The 18,884-nt window shown below is 44.1% G+C and overlaps 1 protein-coding gene across 5 annotated transcripts in view; it reads right to left on the bottom strand.

The window, feature by feature from the left end:
* The window catches only part of EVC2 (EvC ciliary complex subunit 2), a 153,806-nt gene that overhangs the window by 111,782 nt on the left and 23,140 nt on the right, over positions 1-18,884 (bottom strand). For all 5 annotated transcript variants that reach the window (XM_044945651.2, XM_044945649.2, XM_006044374.4 and 2 more), the window contains one exon: positions 17,772-17,825. In XM_044945651.2, coding sequence (XP_044801586.2) covers positions 17,772-17,825 — 54 coding nt within the window. The remainder of the gene's footprint in view (positions 1-17,771; positions 17,826-18,884) is intronic.

Raw genomic sequence — 18,884 nt, forward strand, 5'->3', positions numbered from 1 at the left:
CCATGAAACTCGCTCATGAAATGTGATTTTTGCCCTGCCTTCCCCTATAGGCTGGGTGACCCAAGGCGACTCCACTGGTCCAGAAAGGGGGGTGCTATGTAGTGGCCATTAACCACTCATTTCATCAGAAGGTTATCTCAAAAACAGGCCTGGGAACTTCCTGGTGGTCCAGTGGCTAAGACTCCGTGCTCCCAATGCAGGAGGCTCGGGTTCAATCTCTGGTCAGGGGAACTAGATCCTATATGCCAGATCTAACTAAGAGTTTGCATGCTGCAACTGAGATCTGATGCAGCTGAAATAAATAAATAAAAATAAATACTTAAAAAAGAAGAAAGAAAACAGGCCTGGCCTGAGGGAGCCTCCCATTTTGATGATACTTTGATCCTTTGGAGAGTTTTTACCAAAATGTCTATACTCAAAAATGAAGGAAAAAATGTCTGTGTCCTTAACCAGGGGCTTTAAAACATCCACCCCTCACCTCTAGGGTTCATGCCTCAGGAAATAATTCGAAGCTATATATAAAAGTTTACACACAGGTTGGTTTTTGCCATACATTGACATGAATCAGCCATGGATTTACATGTATTCCCCATCCTGAACCCCCCTCCCACCTCCCTCCACATCCCATCCCTTAGCCTCCAATTAAAATAAATAAAGTAAAAAAAAAAAAGTTTACACACAGGTTGGTTGACATGCACAGAAGATTTATTTACATATAAGACTGTTTTTAAGAACATTAAATAAAATAACAAATGTGGATGTATCCTAAATGCTCCACAATGTGGAGAATGGTTAAATGTTTTAAGATTCTATGAATTATCCTATCCACATAATGGGCAATCATTCAGCCATTTTATAAATTTTGAGAAGCAGGGTAACACATGCATGCCAGTAGGAGAAAATGGGTTTTTGACAGAAGGCAAGGGTTTAAAAAGAAAAGTGAATAACCTATGTGACCTTCTGCACCCTCTTCTAACTCTACTTCCCAGAGGTTCAGTTCAGTTCAGTTCAGTTCAGTCGCTCAGTTGTGTCTGACTCTTTGCAACCCCACAAATCACAGCACGCCAGGCCTTCCTGTCCATCACCAACTCCCGGAGATCACCCAGACTCACATCCATCAAGTCAATGATGCCATCCAGCCATCTCATCCTCTGTTGTCCCCTTCTCCTCCGGCCCCCAATCCCTCCCAGCATCAGAGTCTTTTCCAATGAGTCAACTCTTCACATGAGGTGGCCAAAGTACTGGAGTTTCAGCTTAGCATCATTCCTTCCAAAGAAATCCCAGGTCTGATCTCCTTCAGAATGGACTGCTTAAATCTCCTTGCAGTCCAAGGGACTGTCAAGAGTCTTCTCCAACACCACAGTTCAAAAGCATCAATTCTTCGGCGCTCAGCCTTCTTCACAGTCCAACTCTCACATCCATACATGACCACAGGAAAAACCATAGCCTTGACTAGACGAACCTTTGTTGGCAAAGTAATGTCTCTGCTTTTGAATATGCTATCTAGGTTGGTCATAACTTTCCTTCCAAGGAGTAAGCGTCTTTTAATTTCATGGCTAAAATGGATTGAAAGTATTGCACCATAATTAAGATGTCTGAGTGGCTTAGTAAATAAAAAATAAAAAAAAATAAATAAATAAAGTCTGACACTGTTTCCCCATCTATTTGCCATGAAGTAATGGGACCGGATGCCATGATCTTCGTTTTCTGAATGTTGAGCTTTAAGCCAACTTTTTCACTCTCCACTTTCACTTTCATCAAGAGGCTTTTGAGTTCCTCTTCACTTTCTGCCATAAGGCTGGTGTCATCTGCATATCTGAGGTGATTGATATTTCTCCCTTCAATCTTGATTCCCACTTGTGCTTCTTCCAGTCCAGCGTTTCTCATGATGTACTCTGCATAGAAGTTAAATAAACAGGGTGACAATATACAGCCTTGACGAACTCCTTTTCCTATTTGGAACCAGTCTGTTGTTCCATGTCCAGTTCTAACTGTTGCTTCCTGACCTGCATACAAATTTCTCAAGAGGCAGGTCAGGTGGTCTGATATTCCCATCTCTTTCAGAATTTTCCACAGTTTATTGTGATCCACACAGTCAAAGGCTTCCAGAGGTTAGATAGTTAAATAGATATTGGTTTTAATTTCTATAGTTTAGTGAACCAGAATGGTTAGTTAACTTAAATATGCTAAAAATTACACATGCATCTTTATTTCTCTATTTATCAGCATTACACATTGTTTATGAATTCCTGCTATGACAGATGTGGATTTAGGTCATGAATTTTTAACCTAAAAATCTGAAGGATCTGTTACTTCCCAAAGGCTTTATATCCCTCCTTACAGTTCCTCCCAATTTTAATAGTTATATTCAGTTAGCTATCTTTGCCTAACTTTGAAAAGTTGAAACTCAATTTTTATGGCATTAAATTTAGAGAATATTTCTTGTCTTCTTACTAAGAAACATGGTGAAACTAAGGCCCAATATTTTCCTCCTCCATCTCTTTTCACTACTTCTGCCCTCCAGAATTTATTATTTATTTTATACATGCCTATATGTATGTATATTCTGCAATCACATTTAAGTCTTTGTGGTGGTTTATAAGTTAATTCTAAAAATAAAATAAATTAAAGACTATCATGATTATGATTAGACATATGTATTCACTGCATATGAATGGATATGCATATTCACTCAAATTAACTGAATGCAATCCTGTGTAACTAAATATACACCCCTGTGTGCGTGTGTATGCTAAGTCACTTCAGGTCTGACTCTTTGCAACGCTACCAACTGTAGCCTGCCAGGCTCCTCTGTCCATGGAATTCTCCAGGCAAGAATACTGGAGTGGGTTGCCATGCCCTTCTCCAGGGGATCTTCCCGACCCAGGGATCAAAACCAGGTCTTGTGCATTGCAGGCAGAATCTTTACTGTCTGAGCCACCAGGGAAGCCCAATATATGCCCCTAAAAGTGACATATTTTTAATGCAGTGCCCTTTCTTACCCTATCAATTTTCAAAATCATGACATATTTTTAGAAAACTTCAATTTGGACCAGCACGTCCCTGTGTAACTTTTTGTTTTTCCTGGGGTTTCTCATTGCTTTTCTTTTTTCTTCCTGGTGTAACATCCATTTCCTTAATGATATTAGTTGTTGCAGGGAGTCACTTCGTTGTTGTTGTTGTTCCTTAAAGTCGCCACTCCAGGAGCTCTCTGGCATTCAGATCTACCCAGGACTGGCTACTTTCTAGGCTGGCTGCACTTCTGTCACTGGAGGTCTCTCTTTACTGCTTTCTGTATCACATGCACGCTCAGTCACGAAGTACTATCCAATTCTTTGTGACCCCACAGGCTGTGGCCCGCCAGACTCCCCTGTTCATGGGATTTCCCAAACAAGAACACTGGAGTAGGTAGTCATTTCCTTCTTCAGGGGATCTTCTCAACCCAGGGATAGAACCTGTATCTCTTACACTGGCGGGCGGGTTCTTCACCACTGAGCCACCAGGGAAGTTCCTTCTTAAAAGAGTGTTCTATTACTGATTAAAGAAAAACTATGTGACCCACCTCCCAGAATATTGGAAATAAAAGCAAAAATAAACAAATGGGACCTAATTAACCTTAAAAGCTTCTGCACATCAAAGGAAACTATTAGCAAGGTGAAAAGACAGCCTTCAGAATGGGAGAAGATAATAGCAAATGAAGCAACTGACAAACAACTAATCTCGAGACTATACAAGCAACTCCTACAGCTCAACTCCAGAAAAATAAATGACCCAATCAAAAATGGGCCAAAGAACTAAACAGACATTTCTCCAAAGAAGACATACAGATGGCTAACAAACACATGAAAAGATGATCAACATCACTCATTATCAGAGAAATGCAAATCAAAACCACTATGAGGTACCATTTCACACCAGTCAGAATGGCTGCGATCCAAAAGTCTACAAGTAATAAATGCTGGAGAGGGTGTGGAGAAAAGGGAACCCTCTTACACTGTTGGTGGGAATGCAAACTAGTACAGCCACTATGGAGAACAGTGTGGAGATTCCTTAAAAAACTGGAAATAGACCTGCCTTATGATCCAGCAATCCCACTGCTGGGCATACACACTGAGGAAACCAGAAGGGAAAGAGACACGTGTACCCCAATGTTCATCGCAGCACTGTTTATAATAGCCAGGACATGGAAGCAACCTAGATGTCCATCAGCAGATGAATGGATAAGAAAGCTATGGTATATATACACAATGGAGTATTATTCAGCCATTAAAAAGAATACATTTGAATCAGTTCTAATGAGGTGGATGAAACTGGAGCCTATTATACAGAGTGAAGTAAGCCAGAAAGAAAAACACCAATACAGTATACTAACGCATATATATGGAATTTAGAAAGATGGTAACAATAACCCTGTGTACGAGACAGCAAAAGAGACACTGATGTATAGAACAGTCTTAGGGACTCTGTGAGAGAGGGAGAGGGTGGGAAGATTTGGGAGAATGGCATTGAAACATGTAAAATATCATGTATGAAACGAGTTGCCAGTCCAGGTTCGATGCACGATACTGGATGCTTGGGGCTGGTGCACTGGGACGACCCAGAGGGATGGAATGGGGAGGGAGGAGGGAGGGGGGTTCGGGATGGGGAACACATGTATACCTGTGGCGGATTCATTTTGATATTTGGCAAAACTAATACAGTTATGTAAAGTCTAAAAATAAAATAAAATTAAAAAAAATACTAATAAAAATTTTCTAATTATATAAATTCAAAAAAAAAAAAAAAGAAAGAAAAACTATGTTTTGGAATCCATTCCTTATGTTTTCTTTTTTTTTTTTTAGTTTGATAGAGTATTTTCCATATTTGTGTGCGCTCAAGTGAATTTGTGTAGAACATGCTTTTATTTCTCATGTTTTAAAATATTGTTACTCTGCATTCGTGATTGTTATCTTGGCTGAGTCCAAGGTCCAAAACCTTTTTCCCTCAGAAAACTGATGGTGTCACTCCACTGTCTTTTAGTGTGCCTGATGACCTCTTAAAAGGATCTCGCTTTCTAGGAGCTTTAAGTTCTGAATGCTCAACCACTTACAAGAAGATTATGAACTACTTTTTAAATGCAGCAATACACACATTATATAACATTTACCATTTTAGTCATTTTAGAGTGTACATTTCAGTAATGTTAAGTACAACCACACATCACCACCATCTCCAGAACTTTTTCATTTTTCAAAACTGAAACATCTCCTCTGCCCAGTCCTGCTCCCGATCCTCCCCTCCACAGGTGATCTGATTATGATGGGGGAACCCCATGACCACCTCCTAGGTTCAGTGATTCACGAAGACTCACAGGACTCAGTATAGAGTCATCCTCACACTATGATTACAGTGAAAGGATACAAAGAAAAATCAGCAATAGGAAAAGGCACGTGGGGCAAAGTCCAGTGGAAACCAGGAGCAAGTTTCCAGCGTCTTCTCCCAGCAGTCACACAGGACAGACTTAATTCCTCCAGCAGTCAGTGTGATGACCCATGTGAAATGCTGTCCACTAGGGAAACTCATTTGAGACTTGGTAGCCCTGGAGAAGTGGACATGGTGGAGGCCTAGGGATACTAGAGGACAGGAAGGCCTGGTGTGCTGCAGTCCAAGGGGTTGCAAAGAGTTGAACACGACTTAGTGACTGAACAACAACAAGCCCTAGAGTAGGAAATGGCAACACACTCCAGTATTCTTGCCTGGAAAATTCCATGGACAGAGGAGCCTGGTGGGCCACAGTCCATGGGGTCACAAAGAGTCAGACACGACTGAGCTACTGAGCACACAGGCACACATGCAACTAGGGTTTTTACTCAGGACTAGTCACTTAGGCAACCTCTGCCTGCTACTCTGTGTGTGTGCTAAGTCACTTCAGTCATGTCTGATTCTTTGCGACCCTACAAACTGTAGCCTGCCATGCCCTTCTCCAGGGACTCTTCCTGACCCAGGGATCAAACCCATGGTTCTTATGTCTCCGGCACTGGCAGGTGGGTTCTTTACCACTAGTGCCACCTGGGAAGCATGTACCAAAATTCCAGGTTCCCATAAGAAAACAAAACATTTTCAACATAAAATATATTGTTTATTAGAACACTTTAGGCAACGTGAGCCACTCTTAGTTCGGTAAATGGTGAGGATCGTCCTGAAATCCAAGTTCCCAAATGCCAGCCAAGGTCTCACCTTGTAAGCTGGCCTTTCTAAGGATAGCCATCTCAGGTCAGCTATGTTAACTCTTCTGCACACTGGCTACTATGTTATACTCAAACCCTATCTCAGCACCTGCTTCCAAAGAAGCCAACCTGTGACAGCAAGTTTAATTCAAAATGGCTGCAGACCTCAGTGCTCAATGTTCAATTTACAATAGCCAAGACATGGAAGCAACCTAAATGTCCATTGACAGATGAATGGATGAAGAAGATACATGCAATGGGATATTATTCAGCCATTAATAAAGAATGAAATAATGCCATCTGCAGCAACATGGGTGGATCTAGAGATTATTATACTAAGTGAAGTTAAATCAGACAGAGAAAGACAAGTATCATATGATATAGCTTTCAAGTGGAATCATTTAAAAAAATTATACAAATAAATTTATTTATGAAACAGAAATAGACCCAAAGGCATAGAAAACAAACTTATGGTTACCAAAGAGGTGAGGGGGGTAGAGATAAATAGCTTGGGACTAACATATACATTCTAATCTATATAAAACAGATAACCAGTAAGGACCTGCTGTACATACAGCACAGAAAACTATACTCAATATTTTGTAATAAACTATAAGAGAAAGAAATCTGAAAAAAAAATATATATATATGCAAAACTGAATCACTTTGCTATACACCTGAAATTAAAACAACACTGTAAATCAATACACTTCAATTAAAACAATGGTTGCAGATTATGGGAACATTTAACACATTATTTAGGAGCTGCAAGACAACTAACCCATTTCTCATTCCTGGGATCCCAATGCAGGCTGTATGTAGTTAAGGTTAAATTTATCTGACAGATGAACAAGGCCAACTTGACCTTCTAGACAATCAAAGCCAAGTTATGTCAGAACCAGGAGCTTTGGTCCTGACGGTTAATGAAACCTGAATACAAGCGTGTTGCCACATACAACTCACCTATGATGAATCAGCCTCTGTCCACAGAGGCTGTTATCAGAGATGGTCAGAAAACCAATTCTGTTTTCAGATGCAAACACCCTGATTCTAAATCTTACATTTTGATTAGCACCAAATTGAAATGCAAGCTCTCCATTTGTGCTGGCAACAGCCCTCTGAGCCCTGATTTGTGTACCTACCAGATAAGAAAAAACAAATCAATACATATGAAAAGCAGTTCACAGAGCTTATATTAAAATACTGATGGAAAAGAGACAAAATGTCTGTGTCTATAGAGAACAAAGGGCTGTAGATCAGTGATCTGTTTTCAAGGTTTTTTCTTTCACAGAAGGCAAACTTTTTTTTTTTTTTTCCAGCTGTAGGGAGAAGAATGGAGAGGTGAAGGACATTAATGACATTCGATCACCTACAATATGCCATTCCCTGGCTTAGGTGCCTATAGGGGGTTGAATTGTGCCGTCCATAAAGATATACTAAAGTCTTACCCTTGGTACCTCTGCATGGGACCGTATTTTGAAATAAGGTCTTTGTAGACATGATCAAGTTAAGATGAGGTTATATGGGATTGTGTCTGGTCGCTCAGTCGTGTCCAACTCTTTGCAGCCCCACTGACTATAGCCTGCCAGATTCCTCTTCCCATGGAATTTTCCAGGCAAGAATATTGGAATTGGTTGCCATTTCCTACTCCAGGGGATCTTCCTGACTCAGAGATCAAACCCGTGTCTCTTGTGTCTCCTGCACTGGCAGATGGATTCTTGACCACTAGCACCACCTAGGAAGCCCAATCCATACTGGATTAGGGTGGATCCTGAACCCAGTGATGGTATAATTATAAGGAGATGGAGACTTGGAGACAGACATACACGGGGAAAAGACCATGTGGTCATGGAGGCAGAGATGGGAGTGATGCAGCTACAGCTGAGGAAGGATTTCCAAGAGCCACCTGAAGCTAGACAGAAGCAAGGAAGGATTCTTCCCTAGAGCCTTCAAAGGGAGCAAAACCCTGCCGACACTTTGATTTCAGTCTCCTGGCCTTGGGAACGTTGCGGGAATAAGTCTCTGTTCTAAGTTTTGTGATCATTTGCTGCGGCAGCCTCAGGAAATGAACAAAGTGTGCTAGTGCTTTATCTCACTCAATCCATCTTCAGCAATCTGGTGGGGGATGTATCATCCCCTTTCCATTGAGAGATAAACGGAGATGCAGAGAGTCCAGACAGTTAATCAAAGTCCACAGCCAAAGAGCAACACAGTTAGCTCTGTTTGACTCCAAAGTCTGTGTTTTCCCCTAGCACATCAGACCACTTACCATCCAGGGGGCTGTCTGATTTTCTAAACACATTTTTAGTCCCAAACTCCCATACCACAGTAGAAGTTGCTTACATGATGGATGAGAACAAGAAAAAAAAATACTGGGACATAACTTTAGGCAGGCAGGATCAATGTGCTAAAAAAGGCAAGAACAGAACTAACTCATTCTCCCAATCAAAATCTCCCTCCCTCCCTCCCTCCCTTTCCTACTTTATGAAGTAGAACAGCTGAGACAAGCCACCTCCCTCCCACTCTTTTTCCAACCTCCACCTTCTCTGAATCTCCACCTTGAGATCTTGCCCTCCTTAATCAGTTGTGCGGCCAAGAGAACTTAAAGAGCAGAGGCAGTGTGGGGAGCAGGAGCTTAATTTATCAATAACAACATGGCTGCAGCAATGAATGCCTGTATTTAGGAAGAGGACAAAGCCAGACCAACTCTGCAGACCATACCATCTTTCTCCCCTTCTCTCCTGCAATTTCTACTTTCCAATATGAGGTGATAAGTACACCTAGGTAAAGACTGCCTCCTTGGGGCAAGCCTACTCACAACTCTCACTTTCTTCTTTTCAACCTTCTCCATTTATCTGTGTTGCTAAGTTAAGCTAGGTCCTGCTCCCTTGACTTGCCCACAGTGCCTCCACTCTTCAACTTTCCTCCTCCATATAAATGACCAAAGAAGAATGAATCTCAAGATTTTGTTTTATGGGAAGGAAGAAGCTCCCTAGAATCACTCGTATCACATCATTATCATGACCACTAACATCGCCACCAGCCGCATCATTATCACCATCATCACCACCATCATTGCAGCTAACGTGTATTGACCAGATGCTGAGCACCAGGGATAGTTCCAAGTGTATTACGTGCATTACCCATTCACCCCCTACAGCAATATTATAAAGTGGGCATTACTTTAATCCATATTTTCAAATAATAATACCAAATACAGGTAAGTTAAATAGATGGCCTAAAGTCACAGAGCTAGAAAGCAGTAGACCCAGGATTCACATCGCAAAGTCTAGACTAATAGCTTTCACACCACAGCTGCCTCCGCAGGGCTCAGGCTCCAGCCTGGCCTTTTACCAGGAGCCCTGCATTGAATTGTCAGGGGCTTGTGCCATTGTGAACATTCTGATACTCTCTCTGAGCACCCAGCTCACCTTATTAGGGTGTGACTAGTAGGGCAGAATTTTAGAATTCCTGAGTCTCTGGCCAAAAGCCTTCACAGTCCCTTAAAACTATGCTTAACTATCAACATTTTCATTGATCTTTCACCAGAGGTCAAGTAATTCCTTTCTAATCTTTGCTGTTGTTGTTTAGCCGCTGTGTCCGACTCTTTTGCAACCCCATGGACTGCAGCCCACCAGGCTTTTCTGTCCGTGGCTTTTCCCAGGCACGAATTCTGTAGTAGGTGGGGTGACGTGTGGCTGAGGCGAGGGGGAAAACCTGAGGACTGGGGTGGGAGGAGGGGCAGCCCCTGGCTCAGCTCAAAAGACAAGGAAGACCTTCCAAGAGGTGACTGTGGGCAGAGGGCAATAAGCCAGGCCAGGAGGAGGCCAAGCCAGGCAGAGAGAAGGGCATGAGCAGGACCTGCACGTGGCAAGAGACACAGCCCAATTCCAACACAGTGGGTTAGCAACATGCGACATCACTCTATGGGCTTATGGGAGATCACCGCAGGGTTTTAAGTCAGGAAGTAACATGGTCAGATCAGTGTTTTAGAAATAGAAATCTGGCTACTGTGTGGCTTCAGCCTGGAGGAAGGCAAACCTGGACGCCACAGTCCAGGGAGAAATGATGAGGACCAGAAACAAGGCTGTGAGAAGCAGCAGAATGTACTCATAAATACCATGGACCTAGGCCATAATTGCTGAGAAAGGTTGAAGGCGGGAGGAGAAGGGGACGACAGAGAATGAGATGGTTGGATGGCATCACCAACTCAATAGACATGAGTTTGAGTAAACTCCAGGAGTTGGTGATGGACAGAGAGACCTGGCCTGCTGCAGTCCATGGAGTCGCAAAGAGTCGGACATGACTGAGTGACTGAACTGAGGCCCTAATTGGGGGTTCAGCTCTCAGTTCTGCCCCCACCACACGGGGGGGACCCTGAGCCTCCCCCACCCTAAACTGCAGTTTCCACATCTGTAAAATAAGGGCAAAAATCTTGCAGACAAATTCCACTAATCATTTGAAGCACAGATTTCAAAGAGCCTATTTATCTTAAACTTCATTATCTAAGAATAAAGAAAAGGAGGTGGCTCAGTGACCCCAGCCTCCCCATCCCCAGCGTCCCCACTAACTTTCCTTCTCATCTCTGGAAAAGAATCATCTGCTATTACCACCTCTTTAATCACATATTAGCTGGTAACAGATTCCTTTGATGAGTTTCACCATTGTTATTTATGAAGAGCAATGCCAGACCAAAAAAAGACTTTCAAAAGAAATGCTTTAAATGCTTAAAATCCAATAAAAAGTTACACGACCATGAGGAAAAATTATTTATACAGTTTGACTTCAATTATGTAAGAAATGCATTCATAGGCTTGGGGAAAGCAAGAAACCACCATGTTAACAATGGTTATCTCTGGCGGCAAGGCTAGGAGGTAATTCTTCTAATTTTCTCCCTGTGTCTGTCTCTCTTTCTGTGTGTGTGTGTGTGTGTGTGTGTGTGTGTGTGTGTGTAGAGTGGTGGTTTCTTTAAAATGTCCACAATGGACATACATTAAATCCCATCCCCTCCTCAAACCAGAAAGGTTCTGAAAGGGAGACCATATTGATTTCCCTAGAAGAGATTTTAGGAGTAATTTCACTAAGATCCTTCTACTGCTTGAGGAAGCAGAGGGCTGTTGGCCCACAGCCCTTGAGGGGCAGCTCTAAGGGCAGAAACTCTCACAATTCTGGCAGGAGCCAGAGCTTGCAGGTAACCACAGACAGAGATAATCACACACACTAACAGAGCTTTTAAGTTACAATCTAGTGAACGAGGCTTGGATTGCAGAACCACAGAGCATGATTCCATTCCTCAGTGTTTGTCATCAAGCTTCAGGACCTTGGCCAGTTCTCAGGGGATCTCAGGACCTAGGAGTTTTTTTATTCTCAAATGAGGAAGTAAAACTACGTAATCTTTAAAGTCTCTCCCTGGGCAAAAATTCTACTCTGATGTCAATAAAAATGTATTAAGTGCTAACAAGGGGAATAATCTCAAAGACTGGGATATAGCAGAGGTCACCATTTTTGATGGAGCCTGAATACCACCCAAGGAAACTGGGCTTTATCAGCAGGCAGTGGGGAGCCCCTCCAGAATAGAAAGTAAGCAGGCTGGTGTTTCAGGAGAGCAGGACTGGACAGGCAGGAGGCTGGGGTAGTCATTCAAACAAGATGTAACATGGAGAGGGCAGATGTGATGAAACGTCACTGCATGCCCCCAGCCTTGTGTGTGCGTGTGTGTGTGTGTGCGCGTGCGCGCATATATGCTTAGTCGTGTCTGACTCTTTGCAACCCGATGGTCTATAACCCACCAGGCTCATCTGCCTATGGGATTTTCCAGGCAAGAATATTGGAGTGGGTTGCCATTTCCTACTCCAGGGGATCTTCCTGACCCAAGGATTGAACCTGTGTCTCTAGGGTCTCCTGCATTGGCAGACAGGTTCTTTATCACTGGCAACCACCTGGGAAGCCCTCTGAGTGAAACACAAAGTCACATGATTTTGCCAGCAGAGTTACAAGTTCCCTTCACTGTGCTAAAGGGTACATATTGTAAATCCTTGTATTTGAGAAATTCTCATATCATACATAGCTACTTACAGAGGCATTCTTTATCTTATAAACTAATAGGAGCTCTTTATATATCATAAAAAGCTGGAGTAGGAAATGGCAAGGCTGTATATATTGTCAGCCTGCTTATTTAACCTATATGTTCAGTTGGACATGACTGAGTGACTGAACAAGAACAATACATCATACAGACATTGCTGTTGTTGTTCAGTCACTCAGTCCTATCTTACTTTTCCAAGGACTGCAGTACATCAGGCTCCCTTGTCTTTCACTGTCTCCCAGAGTTTGCTCAAACTCGTGTCCATTGAGTTGCTATCTAACCATCTCATCCCCTGTCGTCCTCTTTTCCTTTTGCCTTCGATCTTTCCCAGCATCAGGGTCTTTTTCAGTGAGTCAGCTCTTCGCATAGATGGCCAAAGTATCAGAGCCTCAGGTTCAGATCAGTCCTTCCAATGAATATTAAGGACTGATCTCCTTTAGGATGGACTGGTTGGATCTCCTTGCAGTCCAAGGGACTCTCAAGCGTCTTCTCCAATACCACAGTTCAAAAGCTCAGCTTTCTTTATAGTCCAACTCTCACATCCATACATGACTACTGGAAAAAACCATAGCTTTGACTAGATGGACCTTTGTGGGTAAAGTAATGTCTCTGCTTTTTAACATGCTGTCTAGGTTGGTCATAGCTTTTCTTTCACACAGCAAGTGTCTTTTAATTTCATGGCTGCAGTCACCAACTGCAGTGGTTTTGGAGCCCAAGAAAATAAAGTCTCTCATTGTTTCCATTGTTTCCCCATCTATTTGCCACAAAATGATGGCACTGGATACCATGATCTTCATTTTTTGAATGTTGAGTTTTAAGTCATCTTTTTTACTCTCCTTCACTTTCTCCTTCACTTTCACACTTTCATCAAGAGGCTCTTTAGTTCCTCTTCACTTTCTGCCATAAGGGTGGTGTCATCTGCATATCTGAGGTTGTTGACATCTCTCCCTGCCATCTCGATTCCAGCTTGTGCTTCATCCAGCCCAGCATTTCACATGATGTACTCTGAATATGTTAAATAAGCAGAGTGACAATATCGATGATTTTCCTTGATTTTTTTTCCCCATAGCATATTAACCAGGATTTACTTTTTACAAACTGTTTCATCTATTTAGATTTATATCTATTGAGGGACTTCATCTTCATTTTTCTTCCAGAAGATCCAGTCAATTGCTCCCCAAATTAATAAATGAAACATTCTCTCCCCATTGAGTTGAAATATCATTTTGTCAGATACACGTACGTGTAGATACTCTATTTTGATCCACTGGTCTAGTTTCTCTTGCAAGACCTGCATATGGTGTTAATGCAGCTTTCTAATTTTTCATATCTGATATGGCAAATCTTCCCATGTTATTCTTCATTTCGACAATTTTTCACCTAGCCTCATAAATTTATACTTTCAGATGAAACTTTGATTTGATCACATTCCTCCTCCCAATTCCACTATTATTCTTACAGGAATTACACTCTAAATGAATTTGGATGACATACCAATTGGTTTAAATGTCTCACTCTTGATTAGATCCAGATCTTTGGAGTAAAATATGGTGACTTGTTCTCCCAGTGCTTGGCAGGATGCCCAGCTTTAGTATGAGAAGCTGGAGTGAATCAGAACACCTCCACGCAACTATTGTATACAGGGTGGATAAACAAGGTCCTACTATAGAACACAGGGAACTATATTCCATATCCCGTGATAAACATAATGGAAAAAATACGAAGAAGAATATATATGTATAACTGAGTCACTTTGCTGTACAACAGAATTTAACACAGCACTGTGAATCAACTGTACTTCAACAATTTTTTTTTAAATAAAAGAACACCTACACTCAATGTCCAGTACAGGGTGGAGTGATTTTTTCCTCTCTGTTCATCCAGGAGGCAGAGAGGACTTCTTGGGGCCTTATCTGACAGATGTCAGTTTCACCCTCAAGAAATTAATAAAAAATTAAGGAAGTAATAGGGTCTCTTCCAAGTGTTTCAGATCCCAGTTTACATAACGGGTTACATAATGTCTTTACTTTGTATTGAGTTGGCCAAAATGTTAGTTCAGACTTTTTGGCCAATCCAATATTGTTTTACCTGCTTGATGAAAATGTCAGAGGAGCTTATACCTCACTGCCAAGCTCTTCTGTTCATCAACACATGTTCCTAGTATAATGACATTACCTTCGCAGGTGCCCAAGCCAACGTGATGGCTCACACACTTTACCTGGCAAGGGCCACTACGTGCGCCCTAATGATGTCTGGCGCTGCTTGTGTGTGTGCTAGTTGCTCAGTCGTGTCTGACTCTGCACTGTGCCTGCACCCAGTAAACCTTGGTTCACATCCAACCCACAGTCAAAACAAGCTTAACCTTGATGTCAGATCTTCAGCTGCATATTTTAGAAACCTCTCCTCCATCTTTAGTTAAGCCTTTTCTTTAAGCTCCAACTGAACTCTTATCTCTTCCAAGAGGCCTGTGGATCCACCGAGCCCACTCAGCTCCCCTGCACCTTATCAGTTCCACTTGATCTATGATCTATATGTCAGGTTACAACCTCACAAATTCAGTCACAGCTGATGTACACTGTTTGGCTTTTTTCCTCTTGTTTAATGTTACAAAGTGGGGGGACAGATAGTGGGTGATGGGCAGTCTGAATCTCCAGGCTGCTGCAGACTCCACTACACCTTAGAATCTTCCATAGGCCTGACTCACACACTTGCAGCACTGGTGTGACTCTCATGGAAATTGAGTTTGCGACTCTGATACACACAATTAATCCAAAACAGTTGCACAACAGTATTGTTTGCATGTTTCATAACATTGATGAGGGTTATTGAGCACTTAGAGAATGCCAGGCACTGTGCTCAGTACTTCGCCTGCCTCAATCCATTTATTGTGGTTATCACCCTATAAAGCAGGTATTGTTATTATTCTCATTTTACACCTAGCATACTGAAGTTCAGGGAGGTCAGTAGTGTGCCGAGTGTCACATACAATCAGTGGGGGACAGGAAGTCAGAGTCAGGCTTCTGGTATGATAGCTTATTTTCCCCACAGCACTATAGAGCCATCACTAACACGTCTCATCTCTCCACTTGATAATGACCTTCATGAACATGGTCCACAGGCAGAGGTTACCTGGCCCAGGGACCAGTGGGGCTGAAATCCAACCCACTGCTCCACCACCTAGCCTTGCACCCATGGATCTGGAACAGGCATCTGGAGCAGGACTCCCAGAGGACAGAAGTCTCAGGCCTGTGTGTAAACACCCTTCTGCACAGCTGGTCTTAGAACAGGATTTGAACCTGGGTGCTTTGGCTCCAGACCCCTGCTGTCTGCAGCCTGGGGGGCCACCTATTCCTGCTTCTCCTGAAGGCAATGTGTGAGCCAGAGGCAGCCCTGAAGACCTGGATATGGTGCGTCTCCATCCTCATGAGAGGGTCTGGGCCATGGAGGTGAAGTGAAAGTCGCTCAGTTGTGTCCAACTCTTTGCAACTCCATGAACTATAGAGTCCATGGAATTCTCCAAGCCAGAATACTGCAGTGGGTAACCTTTTCCTTCTCCAGAGGATCTTCCCAACCAAGGGATCGAACCGGGGTCTCCTGAATTGCAGATGGATTCTTTACCAGCTAAGCCACCAGGGAAGCCAAGAATACTGGAGTGGGTAGCCTATCCCTTCTCCAGTGGAACTTCCTGACCCAAGAATTGAACTGGGATCTCCTGAATTGCAGGCAGATTCTTTACTAACTGAGCTATCAGGCCATGGAGGAAGGGCTCATAAATATTGATTAAATGAATGTTCTCTGACCTTTATTGCAATCACGCAACCATCAGCTACCTCCTCCGCTGAGGGGCAATCACAGGCAATGATGACAATCAGCCCAATCAGGGATCTTTACCTGTTGAGGGCCACCCACAACGCAGGGCACAGTGGGGGATGCACGGACCAGCCAGGAGAACTGTCTACACCTGTGTGCCTGCCTCGGGTTTTGTTCCTGCCTCTTCTGTGTAGGAATTCAGCTTGCTAGGAGGCAGTGTGGTCCACTGCCCAACAGCAGGGCTCTGGAGCCAAAGGGCCTGGGTTCAAATCCCGTTCTAACACCAGCTGTGCAGAAAGGCGCTCATGCAGTGGGCCTGAGGCTTCCATCCTCTGGGAGGCCTGCTCCAGATGCTGGGCCGTGGCTGGTGTCTGGGAACGTGGATTTTAGAGGGTTCCCACCATCCCCTGATAAGTGGGGCTCATGGCCTAAACTGCTGTGCATATGGTGTGGTTTATACTCAACACACGCTGTCCTGCTGGGAGGTGCCAGGCATTGGGTCTCTAATGACTTCCCTGATGGACAGCAGTTCACATGTGATGTCACAACTCTGTGCTGGAGGAATTCAGCATGCCCTGCATGCCTCCACTGGGAGAGAACCTGGGAAGCCTGTACTTGGTGTCTCCAGAGCCCATCCCACACATCTGTTCCCTTTGCTGATTCTGCTCTGCACCCTTCTCTATCAACATCAGCCTGAGTACGACAATGTGTGCAGTGCTTTGGGTCCTCCTAGGAAAACCCTGCACCTGGGGGTGGTCTTGGGAGCCCTGACACATGGTCATGTGACCTTAGGCAAATGCCTTGACCTGGGCATGCCGCAGTTTCCCCATATAAGAAATGGAGGCAATTTAAAAGTTCAATCTATCCCCCAAGATTGTAGTGCAGATGTCAGGATTCAGCAAATGTAAACTCCTTGGCCTGGCAATTACTGGGAGGCTTCCCAGGTGGCATCAGTGGTAAAGAATCCACCTACCAATGCAGGAGGCACAAGAGACGTGAGTTGGTTCCCTGGGTCTTGAAGAGCCCCTGGAGGAGGGCATAGCAACTGCTCCAGTGTTACTGCCTGGAGAATCCCATGGACAGAGGAGCCTGGTGGGCTAACGCTCCATAGGGTCACAAAGAGTCAGACATGACCGAAGCAACTTAGTATGCATGCACTGGGGGTTGAAAAAACGTGGACTATGTTTATATGATGAATTAACACTTGATGAACACATGAATGGATGCGTGAGCTGTGGGTGAGCGGATGATGAAGAAAAAGGGAGAAGTGTTCCGGGTGGACCGCAGAAGCAGGTCTCTAAGCCCTGAGAAGCTCTGGGAAGACAAAACACGGACCACCCACTGGCCACGGGCAAACACCGAAAGGCAGGTACCAGCCCGCTGAACAGATGTACAGATGGGTGGGTGGGGCCTCAAGCTGGTCCCAGGCAGTGACCAATCCATCTCGCCCAGATGAAGGGGGTATTCAGAAAACCAGCCAGACAGCCCCCAGGCCACACTGGGGAACCCCAGACCGCAGGGAGCCCCCAGCCTCGGCTCGGGTCTAGGAGGCTAAGGTCAGTGGTGGGTCCCTCCCCGGCCTCTGAGGACAGCAAGAGACCACAAACCACAGACAGAAAGAGACGCATTGGGAGTGTAATGTGGGTGTCCCGGTCAAAGTTTTCTCTTACCGTGATCTTTTCTTCTGCTGTTATGGTGAAGGGGGCTTTTAGCTGGGTTCTGTTCTAGAAAAAAGAATAAAGAAAGCAGTTCAGTCAACCGGTTTTGGCATCTGAGACACCGGGTAACAAGTGGTCTGTTTCCGACCCACCCACCTGGAGCTACAGTGGGTTCTTGACTGTCGGGGGTGGGGGTGGTCAGAGCAGGTGGTGGTCTTAAAGTCACTCCAGGGGAAAAGGTCTGTGGAACCGTGATGCCTCCTCTCCCGGAGGCGTTTGTGAAATCCAGACACCAGTTCCCCTCATGGCCAGGGAAACACAGGCGTCATACCCAGGTGGTGAAACACTTGGAGGAGGGTGAGGTCAGGGGAAAGGAATGACCTTGAGCAACTACCCTCCCCCTCCAGGGTCTGGTCTGCCCCCTTCAGGAAGGAGGAGAGAACTGCAGGCTCTGACGTCAGTGAGATCCCCTCTCATTCCAGTGCTCTCGACCCACCAAGCCCCAACACCCTAAACATCCACTCCCATACTTTCTAATACTCCTCTGCTTAGAAAACATAGGGAATGAAAGGTGAGCATTATGACTGCTATCTGTCCAGTTCAGTTCAGTTCAGTCGCTCAGTCGTGTCTGACTCTTTGTGACCCCATGAATCACAGCACACCAGGCCTCCCTTGTCCATCACCAACTCCCGGAGTCCACCCAAACCCATGTCCATTGAGTTGGTGATGCCATCCAACCATCTCATCCTCTGTCGTCCCCTTCACCTCCTGCCCTCAATCCTTCCCAGCATCAGGGTCTTTTCAAATGAGTCGTCTCTTCGTATCAGGTGGCCAAAGTATTGGAGTTTCAGCTTCAACATCAGTCCTTCCAATGATCACCCAGAACTGATCTCCTTTAGGATGGACTGGTTGGATCTCCTTGCAGTCCAAGGGACTCTCAAGAGTCTTCTCCAACATCACAGTTCAAAAGCATCAATTCTTTGGAGCTCAGCCTTCTTCACAGTCCAACTCTCACATCCATACATGACCACAGGAAAAACCATAGCCTTGACTAGACGGATCTTTGTTGGCAAAGTAATGTCTCTGCTTTTGAATATGCTATCTAGGTTGGTCATAACTTTCCCT

This window comes from Bubalus bubalis, chromosome 7 (genome assembly GCF_019923935.1).
Source record: "Bubalus bubalis isolate 160015118507 breed Murrah chromosome 7, NDDB_SH_1, whole genome shotgun sequence".
Lineage (NCBI taxonomy): Eukaryota > Metazoa > Chordata > Mammalia > Artiodactyla > Bovidae > Bubalus > Bubalus bubalis.